Raw genomic sequence first — 11,889 nt, 5'->3', positions numbered from 1 at the left:
CTTGAATACAGGAGAGTGGGGAGGGAGAGAGATGGAGAGCATTGGTAGTTGGTAATGTTGCACTACTGAAGGGGAAGTTGTTTTTTGTTCATTTGTTTTTAGTAAATAAATCCCAACTACAAACATGCTTGTAATCATAGTGCCTAAATAAATATATTGAAACAATAAAACACCATCCCTGGACTCCTGAGCTCAGGCTCTGCACACCAGGGACCAGAGAGGAGAGGAGCAGGGTCAGAGACTGCCTGGGTGGGCTTCAATGCTCATGGGTTGTATGTCTAAACCTAGATGTCCCTACCCAGTGTTGGGATCACAGAAATATGGAGCATGAGCAGGGGATCCCAAAATGAAGCACATGTCAAGATCTTTAGTCTGAGGGCCAGAGCAGGGTCACAAGCAATAGGGCATTTGCCTTACATGTGCTAACCTAAGATGAACTGCAGTTTGATCTCCAGCATCCCATAAGGTCCCCCAAACCCAGAGTGAATTCTGAGGACATAGCCAGGAATGGAATAACCCATGAACGTCACTGGGTGCAACCCAGAGAGCAAAAAAAAAAAATCCTCATTCTGTACAGCTTAAATCCAGAGTCTCGGCCCACCTACAAAGAAGACAGTTTTCTCAGTGACCAAAAAAAGAATCTGGGACCAACACCAAGGTATATGCATTTCACCAGCAGTGAAAGAGAGTTCCTTTCTCCCTACTCAAATCCCCACCAGCACTGATTGTTCTTGAGTTGTTGGGGGGGTGTTGCTTTGTGTGTCTGTGTGAGTGTGTGTGTGTATGTGTGTGTGTGGTATGAATTGTGCCAGTGTCCAGGGAGCACAAAATGGTACATCATTGTTATTTTGATTTGCATCTTCCTGATATTTAGTGGTGTGGAGAATTTTTTCGTGTGTCTTTTGGCCAACTGTATTTCTTCTTTGAGGAAATGTTTGTTCATTTTATCTCCCCATATTTTGAGTGGTCAAATGTGTTTATCTTGTTAATTTTTGTCAGTACCTTGTATATCTCAGATATTAGTGCTATATATGATGGGTATTAGGTGAATAGTTTCTCCTATTCTGTGGGTGGCCTTTGTATTCTCATCACTATTTCCTTTGAGGTACAGAAGCTTCTAATCTTAATATAATCCCATTTGTTTGTCTCTGATTCTACTTGTTTGGACAGTGCTGTTTCATTCTTGAAAATGTCTTTAGTCTCAATGTCAGGGAGTGTTTTACCTATATGTTCTATATACTTCATGGTTGCAGGTCTGATATCAAAGTCTTTATTTAATTTGGTTTTGACCTTTGTGCATGGTGTTAGATCGAGGTCTGAGTTTGCTTTTTTGCATGTGGCTGACTAGCTGTCTCAGCACCACTTGTGGAAGAAGCTTTTCTTGTTCCATTTTTCATTTCTTGACCGTTTATCAAAGATTAATTGATTGTTTGAGGAAAGTTTGTCAAAAACCTTATATTTGTCTCAATTTACTCCTCCACAAACATTATTTCCACAGAAATATCAGTGAAGACTTTTACACAATGGCAGAACCAACTGAGGGAGCAACAGTAAATGTGCCTAGTGAAGGTTGACAAGAGTATTGAGCACAACAAGGCAACTGAGTCAAATTCTGTATGATGAAAAAGAATGAACAAACCTGAGCAGTCAACCACTAATTTCCAGTATACATAGTAAAAATTACATATGTTGTTTCATGAATAAAAATTAACTAAAACTAATGTCAGAATGACTATGTCAATATATGTATTAGGCATTTATAAATATAATCTTCAACATGTGTCTACACTGAGCAAAAGCACAACAGGCTATATATTAAGTCATCAGTTCTTTGAGTCAGGGATTTTCTCTGCTTCATGAACCATGTATTGGTAACTAGAAGAACTTATAACATAAATATGTCATAGAAAGTAGTGGGGTTTGGAGGACATTAATTTCCTAATTATTTTAATTTAAAAATACAGATATCAGGCACTGATTAAATAATATCATAGTTAGGATAAAAAAGGTAGATTCTGTCCATAATGTGCTCCATAATACCTTGATTTCAACATAGGATCTATGCAAAAACCAGGTTCTCTAACTACAGAAACCTGACTGCAACAACTGGAATTGAGAACTTTTACTGGGACTTGAGAAAGATTTGGGGCTAGACAACTTTGTATGTCCAAAGCCTGCAGTAGGTCTTGTGGCATGATGCTTCATGGATAGGGGCTCCCTGCTTCTAGGCCAAAGGTTTTACCTTTCTATTTCTCACATCTTTTGCTGTGTCTATGCAGAAAAAATATCTGCAACATACACCATATTTTTTCTTTTTTAAAATTTTTTTATCTTTTACATAGGGGCTCCCATCCTTTTCAAAGAACCTTGGGATACAAATTATTTTATTTTACCACATACTTTTGCATTTTTCTATAAAAATAAAAAGAATGGAAAAAAGAAAGGCTGGGGGCCAGGGGACAAGTGGTCTCAGATGTATTGGTGGGGAAAAAATAAGGACAGTAATAAATCACCTAGCCAAACTCAACAAAAATAGAATCAAAAGGTCTAAACTTTACCAATCTAAAGTTAAATGGGCCTGTTATACTGGCAGGCCAGGAGGACAAAGGGAAGTGGTACAGGATGCACTCTGGGTTCATAGGTGGAAGGAGGTCAACACAGGAGTTGAGAATGGCCCACACGCTCTGTATATCTGAAATTCAACTATAAAGGACTTTGTAGATCACAATAGTTTCAATAAAATAAATTTTTTAAAGGTAGATACTGGAGTTTCTTAAAGGTCCTCACATGAACTACGTATATGAAATTATTGAAATACCATCATATTGAAAACAACACGGTATCTTCATTTCCTCTGACATTATTACAATGAGAAAGTCAGGACTATCCTATAGCCTGTTTCAACGGGCCACATTACCCTACTGCTAAACACCAGTAGACAGGGCATGTGAGTTCTGTGCCCCAGTAGGAGAAAGGGAATCATGGTCAGACTCTGTTGCCCTTTAATAAGAGCAGTTCACCTTATGCAAATTCCTCTTCAGGCTCTGGGCTCAAATCCACTCTGGGCTGGGGTAGCTCCCAGCTGTCTCCTCACACAGGGCTGAGTCTCTGGGGAAGGCAGAGATTTGAGCCAGAAGATGAGACTGTGGGGTCTTCTCCTCTGCCTTGGGACAGCTGCCCCAGGTGAGTATCCAGAGACCATCCAGGACTCTAGCAAAGGAGAGACTGCAGGGACTGACAGTGATTTATTCTCTTTGTCTTCAGGTGTCCTGTCCCAGGTGCAGCTGCAGGAATCAGGCCCAGGACTGGTGACCCCCTCCAAGACACTCTCCCTCACCTGCTCTGTCTCTGGATTTTCCATCACAACCAGTGGTTACTGCTGGCACTGGATCCGCCAGCCCACAGGGAAGGGCCTACAGTGGTTGGGGCTCATATGTTATAATGGAAACACTAACTACAACCCATCTGTGAAGAGCCGCATCTCCATCTCCAGAGACACAAACCAGAACCAATTCTCCCTGCAGCTGAACTCTGTGACCCCTGAGGACACAGCTGTGTATTATTGTGCAAGAGACACAGTGAGAGGAAGTCAGGGCTAGCCCAGACACAAACCTGAGGAAGATAGGAAGGCCTCAAGAAATGGCGGGCACCAGGGGGCGTTCACAACCTATTAAGTAGAGGCAGCACCTGAAAAGAAAGCAGCTGACTGACCTATGATTGCTTTACTCTGGACAACTTGGTTTTCCTCTATTGAAGCTTTCTAAGTGCTTTTATTCTTGTCCCCACATTTTGATGGGGTTAGATTTTTTTCCTTATTAAATTCTGTCAGTACCCTGTAAATCTGAGATATTGTTTAAAACTGGTTTTTGAACAAGGAGGATGCCATTTTGAAAAGGCCACATGGTAGCCTCTTTCAGGTTCTGAACAAAGAGAGATGCTTTTTTGTAAGGACCACTGGTCTTTTACTATATCTTTGTCCCCCAATTCACAATACAGACCAGGCATATAGGGCCTGGGTTGAGGTGTATATAGAGTGCATTTACTGTACCTCCTCTTTCTATACAGTTAGTTTAAAGAACACCGCCTATGGTAAGAATTGGGAGGCCTTATCTTTTCTTTTTTCTTTTTTTTTTTTTGATTTTTTTAACATATTTAAAAACCTTCACCATTGCGACATTCCCATGACCAATATCCCAAGTGTCCTTCCTCCCCACCCTGTCTAGAGTACAGGCCTGTGTGGGGTGTATTACTATATTAATTTAAGAGTCCTAGAGTTGGTGTAGGAATAGTGAGGAGGCCTTTCTGGGCTCGACTAGACTCCTGCAGCCCCTAGGAACTGGAAGGTCTGAAGGTTGCAGGAAGAGGGCAGAGAGATTCACAGAGCAGTTAGATGAAGTTTCAGGAGTTAACCAGCTTTATTTCACAGTCCTAACCTAACATATACATTTCCTCAAATGGCTTCTATGCCTTTTCCTAGCGCTACTTCTCTACTCCTCTGGCTCTCTTAGCTTCTGTCTTCTTTTCAGCTGCTTTTTCCAGGCATCCTAGCTCACTAACTCCCTTTGCTAAAGCTACTGCTGCTGCTTCTTTAATGATGTTCAATATTTGATGCATAATCTGATGCTGAATCTCTCTGTTGAATCTCGCTGTTCATTCTCACTTCTGCTATTTCTCACTTCTGCCCATCCTCTCATACACTTCTCTAACACTCCTTCTTATCCCTTCTCTCTATCCATGCAGACTCCTCTATCCTTTGACAAAGAAGAAATACAAATGGGCAAAGGACACGTAAAAAAAAGCTCCACATCACTAATCATCAGGGAGATGCAAAGCAAAACAACTATGAGGTATCACCTCACACCCCAGAGATTGGCACACATCACAAAGAATGAGAACAAGCAGTGTTGGCGGGGTTGTGGAGAGAAAGGAACTCTTATCCACTGCTGTTGGATATGCCGACTAGTTCAACCCTTATGGAAAGTAATATGGAGATTCCTCCAAAAACAGGAAATCGAACTCCCATACGACCCTGCTATACCACTCCTGGGAATATAACCTAGGAACAAAAAAATACAATACAAAAATCCCTTTCTTACACCTATATTCATTTCAGCACTATTTACCATAGCAAGACTCTGGAAACAGCCAAGATACCCTACAACAGATGAATGGCTAAAGAAACTGTGGTACATATACACAATGAAATATTATGCAGCTGTCAGGAGACATGAAGTCATGAAATTTTTCTATACATGGATGTACATGAAATCTATCATTCTGAGTGAAAGAAGTCAGAGAGAGACAGAGAAAGATGCAGAATCGTCTCACTCATCTATGGTTTTTAAGAAAAATAAAAGACAGTCTTGCAATAATAACTTTCAGACACAAAAGAGAAAAGAGCTGGCAGTTACAGCTCACCTCATGAAGCTCACCACAAACAGGGATGAGTTTAGTTAAAGAAATAGCTACGTTTTGAACTATCCTAATAATGAGAATGTACGAGGGTAATAAAAGCCTGTCTAGAGTACAGGCAGGGGTTGGATGGGGAGGAGGGAGATTTGGAACATTGGTGATGGGAATGTTGCACTGGTGATGGGTGGTATTCTTTCCAGGACTGAAACTCAAACAGAATCATGTATATAATAAAGTTGTTTAAAGAAAAAAATAAAAAATAATAAAATAATAAATATATTATCATCAAAAAAAGAATTTGCTGGTCTGTTTTTCTTTGTTTGGTTTTTGTTGTTGTTGCTGGTTTAGAGGGTGTTTGTTTGTTGTTTTGGGGGGTTGTTTATTGGGGGGGGTCACGACTGGCAGCACTCAGGTGTTACTACAGGCTTTACGATCAGAAATCTCTCCTGAATGATCAGGGGACCATATGGGAAGCTGAGATTCCAAACACTGATCTTGATGCTATTTTACGTTACGTCCATGCTATCTCTCTGGCCCCTGTTTGTTTGTTTATTTCCATAGTTAATGGTTTTTGGTTTTGGTTTTTTCTTTTTTATTCTTTTTGTACTTTTATTGTTTCTCCCATATTACTTTTTGTTTTTGTATTGTTACCTTTTTTCTTTATCTTTTTTCCCTTACTTCCTATAAATAGATATTTATAACATCTAAATGTACTCCTGCTATTTTTTCTTTTTTGTTTGCCTTTCTCCCTCAATGGTACCATTTGTACCAGTCATATGTTTATTAGGTGGCAAGGAAGGAAGATTATCATAGAACACAAATAAAGAATAGATAAAGCTAAGGAGAACACAATCAGAAAACTCAGGCTAATCTGGTACATATTTCAATGGAGAACTGTATCTGGGAAAGAAGTCTCTGGAATATATTAATCTCATAGGAATTTTCTCTGGGACAAGTGGCAGAGATAATCCCCACCAAGAAATTATTTCCTATGGTTCTAGCATCTGGAAATATGCCCCCCCCTAAATTACCTATCAAGTGCCTTTCCTCCGTCTATGGAACTAAGTGTTTTTTGAAATGTATGATTATCTGACAGAGTGGGTCAGTTACATTTATTGTTTGCCCCAAATTCTGTACATGGTGGAAGAACAGTAGCAAACACATCAGAAAATGGGGGTAAGTGACATTCTGTAGTTGAAAGGTTCCAGTAAGAATGGATTTTATTATCAGATCCTGACACATAAGATTTTCCCTAAGGAAACTTTTCTGAGAGCTCCTTGACATATTTTCTGGGATGAGGAAGGGGCTGGGTTTGAGGAAGAACCCATTGAGAAGTCTGTGTGCTCTGAGTTCCAGGCTGTACCTCACTCCAAGAGAGCCAGAGAACAACCTCCTTGGGTTCCCTCCTTTGCCTACATAGGCATTACACATGTAAATCTCCACTTTAGACCAAGGGTTAAAACCAGGTACACACTCACTTCTACATAGGTTTCCTCTCCCTGTCACAGAGTCGGAGGTCCTGGAGCTTGGGGACAGGAACATTTTTCTGGTGGCAGCTCCTGGCTGTGAGTATCACTGGACAGAGGCCAACAAGTTGGGGATGGTGCCTCTGAGCTCAGTATTCACTGTGGATCTCTGTCCCCAGGGGTTCTGTCTGAGGTACAGCTGCAGGAGTTGGGCACAAACCTGGTGACGCCCTCACAGACGCTGTCCCTCACCTGTTCAGCCTCTGGGCTCACGCTAACCAGCAATCATGTTCACTGGATTCGCTAGGCCCCTGGAAAAGGGCTGGATTGGATTGGCGTTATATGAAATGATGGTAGCACAAGTTATAAACCAAGTCTAGAGTCCCGACTCAGCATCACCAGGGAAACCTCCAAGAGTGAAGTCTACTTAAAATTGAGCACACAGCCATGTATTATTGTGCAAGACACACAGTGAGGGAAGTGGCTGTGAGCTCAGACACAAACCTATTGAAAAGACAGGGGGATCTCCAAGCATGGTGGAGGCCACCAGAGGGTGTCTGCTCACAGGACTATAAACTGTGCTGTAGAGAAGGAATGGGAGAGGCCTGATGGGAATGGATTTGTTTTCTCAATTACTAAGATAAATAAATCAAATTTGGTAACCTAAGTTACACACATCTGAAGTATTATTTCTCCTCTGTTATGAATTTCTGCATGACTCTTCATGTCCAAGACTTATAGACCATTTAGTACAGTGTGTTGACTTTGCTGTCTTGCAAAGATCATTCCTTTTCACAGACAGAACACCCTCTATGCCTCATCTCCTGCTCATGACCATTGAAGAAATGTGATGATGACAATGGGAATGTTTATTCTGGTGGTGCACATGCTCCAGAATTGGTGCTGAAAAAGTTCTACCAGCAACAATGCCTCACATTGTAGTGTCCCTTGGGTCAGCATCTTTTCTCAGTGCTTTTCTCAGCTGCACAAATGCTCAGTTACCTAGGAATGTAGTTTCCACACATGGCCTGTTATTGTTGGATCTTGTGCATTCTGATGCTTTGTCCTTTATATCCCACAGAAGAACAAGTTCATCTAAATTGGTGCATTTCACTCTCTTTGACTTCACTTTATCTGATAGTCTCCAGTTCCTTCCATATACTTCAGTATTTTATTTTCTCATAGCTACATAGAATTTGTTTTCACCCAACACAGAAGATGCCTTTATTAATCATTTTGTTCAGAGCATGACCATTATTTTAATTGCCAGATATGAAGATGAAAATAAATATATAAAAATGCCCTTTATCAGGACCACAGTGATAACACAGCAATAAGGTATTCGCCTTCCATGTGTCCAACCCAGGAAAGACCCAGGTTTGATTCCTGGTATCCCATATGGTCTCTCTGAACCTACTGGGAGTGATTTCTGAGCACAGATCCAGGAGTAACCCCTGAGGGAAGCCAAGAGTGGCCCAAACCCCCCAAAATAAATAATACATAAAATGCTCCTTATCAATAATCACCTATATCAATTATAATCAAATACAAATTAAAAGAACAAAGACTTCTTACCATAGCAATTCTCATATATCATAAAGAACCAAGTACAAAAATAATCAGTGTTGGCTTGGACATATGAAAAATTCCCAACCACTCCTGGTGTGAACATCAGCTGGATCAATATGTCCAGGATTGAGTGTGTCTTGAAGCCCAAATTCAGAGTTTGAGCACCACCAGCTGAGATGAAAAAGGTTTGTCAATGACTCAACGAAAGGATCGGAGTCCTATACCAAGGGTTGTGCCTGAATAATTAAAGGAAACGGGGTTTGGAGAAAGTCAGGCAGAAATACTTATAGGTCATCATTCACTTCTACCCAGACATTTGATCCACAAAAATATCACTAAAGGGTATGGAGTGGTGCACAGAGCGGTAAGGCGTCTGCCTTGCCAGCTCTAGCCTAGGACAGGCCGTGGTTTGATCCCCCGGCAGTCCATATGGTCCCCAAGCCTGGAACAATTTCTGAGCATATGGCCAGGAGAAACCCCTGAGTGTCACTGGTTGTGGCCCCTCAAAATATGTATATGAGATATATCATATATATATATATATATATATATATATATATATATATATATGTCACTGAAGACTTAAAACAATGTCGAGGCACTTGTGAGAACAACAATAAGAGACTGTGCCAAGTGTTTAATCTCAAGGGTAAGGGCAATATGTCATCTGAGTCCAGGAAAATCCTGTGTGATAGAAAAAAAAACAATTCTGAGCAGAATCTTATTGATTTATAGTCTACATAGTGATATTTGACATATCTTGTTTCACAAAATAAAATAAATTGAAACTAAAGACAGAATGGCTGTTTTCAATATCTCTTGTAGTTAAAACAACTATCTAATCCCATCGAAAAATGGGGAGAAGAAATTAACTGACACTTCCTCAAAGAAGAAATACAAATGACCAAAAAGCACATGACAAAATGTTCCACATCACTCATCGTCAGGGAGATGCAAATCAAAACAACTATGAGGTACCATCTCACACCCAGAGATTGGCACACATCACAAAGAATGAGAATAAGCAGTGCTGGCAGGGATGTGGTGAGAAAGGGACTCTTATTTACTGCTGGTGGGAATGCCCTCTAGTCCAACCTTTATGGAAAGCGATATGGAGATTCCTCCAAAAACTGGAAATTGAGCTTCCATATGATCCAGCTATACTACTCCTAGGGATATAGCCTAGGAACACAAAAACACAATTCAAAAATTCCTTCCTAACACCTATATTCATTGCAGCACTATTTAATATAGCCAGACTCTGTAAACAACCAAAATACACTTCAACAAATATATGGCTAAAAAAAAAACTGTAGTATATATGCACAATGGAATATTATTCCAGGAGAGATGTCAGGAGAGATGAAGTCATAAAATTTTTCTATACATGGATTGATATGGAATCTATTATGCTGACTGAAATCAGAGGGAGAGAGATAAAACAGTCTCACTCATCTATGGGTTTTAAGAAAAATAAAAGACATTTTTCAATAATTCTCAGAGACAAAAGTGAAAAGGGCTGGAAGGTCCAGCTCATGACACAAGCTCACAACAAAGAGTGGTGAGTTCATTTAGAGAAATAACTACACTGAGAAATATCATCATAATGTGAATAAATGAGGGAAGTAGAAATCCTGTCTAGAGTACAGGTGAGGGTGGGGTGGGAAGGAGGGAGATCTGGGACATTGGTGATGAGAATGTTGCACTGTTGAAAGGGGGTGTTCTTTACATGACTGAAACCCAACTACAATCATATTTGTAATCAAGGTGTTTAAATAAAGATATTAATAAAATGAGATTACACATTAAAAAAGAAGAAAGAAAACTTGAAACCAGGTACTGTAATTTTTAATTTCTAGGAATCACTGCACATGAGGCTTGACTGTAAAGGTTTTATACGTTAAATTCTCAAACAAAACAGCTTAATCCATATCTACACCCTCCTAGCTTTTTTCTAGGAACATTTAGGATTGTGTTTTCTTAGTGAAGACACCCAAGAAAAGGACCCTGTGATTTATGATCACCCTCTGCTGATGAATTGTCAATAAAACAAAGCAGGAAGAGAAACTCTTAGACAGGCCACTCAGACAATAAATAAGGCACTTCAGCAGTGTCATCTTCACTGTCCCCATACAAACAATTATCAGTGAGAAGTAACATCCTAATAACAACATTGGATATTGAAGACTAAAGCACCTCCGAGATGAAGAGTATGAGTATTTGAAAAAAAAATTAAAAGATAATTTGACTGTCCATAATTTAGGTTCACCTTTGACAATTCACTGTGCTGGGGAAGATGGGACTGGGTAATATGATCTAAAGCAGGGGCACCACACTGTTTAAAAGAACAATAAAACATAATGGAGAAAAACAGGGGTCCTGGCATAAGAACCCATTATACTAAGAGCCAAGACACAACACCAAACAATATTTATTGCTTAGAATGAGTCATTATCATTGTTATCATCAAAAGAAAAAAATGATGCGGGAAGATCCTGTGAGGTTTTTTATTTCAGTAGATGACCTTGATGGTCAGACCTACCTACATCTGGAAGGGTCTGAGGTTTGGAACAAAGAGTAAAATAACCAGCTGGGGAGAAATAAGGGGAAGAGATGAAACATGGAGAGCAGCTGAAAAGAAGACAGAGAGCTCCTGAAAGAGAGAAGAGCTAGGCAGACATGGTGCAGTCAGTACATGGCTGATAGGGATATAGAGAAACCAAGATTTCTCTGAAGAAACTTTGATTGCTTGTGACTATTTCCCCACTGTTACTACACTGCATCTTCAGACCAGTCCCCTGAAGGGACAACAGGCACTATGCATGCTAAAAAGCCTCACATGACAGCTTGGACTTTAGACTCTATATTACTTTATATTAAATCAACAGGCCTCAAACTCTGCATTTACTCAGACATAGAAAGGGGAGAATTGTGGTGGATACAGAAGTCTGGACTGTATTGATCTCATAAAATTTTCTCTGTAAGAAGTAGCAGAAAAGATAATAGAGGGCCCGCACCAAAGGGTGTTCCCAATGGTGAAGATACATAAAAATATTCCTTAACTACTTTTACTTCCTTTCCTCAGTTTATGGAATTACATCTTTGCTTCATAAATATATGAATATTAGACAGAGTGGGACACTTACACTGACTATTTGCCCAAATTTTATATATATATGCTGGGAGAAGTGGGAGCCAGTGCCATACAGTTGAGAGTCCCCACTGATGGTGGATTTGGTGATTAGAGACCTGATGTACAGGGAATGTCCTCCCCAATCTGCTGTTTCCCTTTGAGAAAACTGTATTTACTGAGAGCTCCTCAGCATGTTTCCTGGGTCTGAGTAGTACCTCAAGAAGAGGCGTAAGAGTCTTGTCCAACGAATAAAGCTAATATTTCCACACACACACACAAAAAAAGAAGAGGCCTAAAAGTATTTTGAGC

At 40.0% G+C, this 11,889-nt stretch overlaps 1 non-coding gene and 1 gene segment (V, D, J or C); one reads left to right on the top strand and one right to left on the bottom strand.

The window, feature by feature from the left end:
• The first annotated feature begins 3,137 nt into the window (after positions 1–3,137).
• On the top strand, positions 3,138–3,599 carry LOC126015872 (Ig heavy chain V region 1B43-like). The segment is given in 2 exon segments: positions 3,138–3,183; positions 3,265–3,599. Coding segments are annotated over 2 exon segments (381 nt in total).
• A 372-nt stretch (positions 3,600–3,971) lies between these two features.
• LOC126016582 (small nucleolar RNA SNORA51) lies at positions 3,972–4,106 on the bottom strand. The gene has a single exon (XR_007498374.1). It is a non-coding gene; the product is annotated as a small nucleolar RNA SNORA51 (small nucleolar RNA).
• Positions 4,107–11,889: the final 7,783 nt, after the last annotated feature.

This window comes from Suncus etruscus, chromosome 8 (assembly GCF_024139225.1).
Source record: "Suncus etruscus isolate mSunEtr1 chromosome 8, mSunEtr1.pri.cur, whole genome shotgun sequence".
NCBI lineage: Eukaryota > Metazoa > Chordata > Mammalia > Eulipotyphla > Soricidae > Suncus > Suncus etruscus.
Note: the sequence above shows the minus strand (reverse complement) of the source record. Positions and strands in the feature narration are given on the sequence as shown.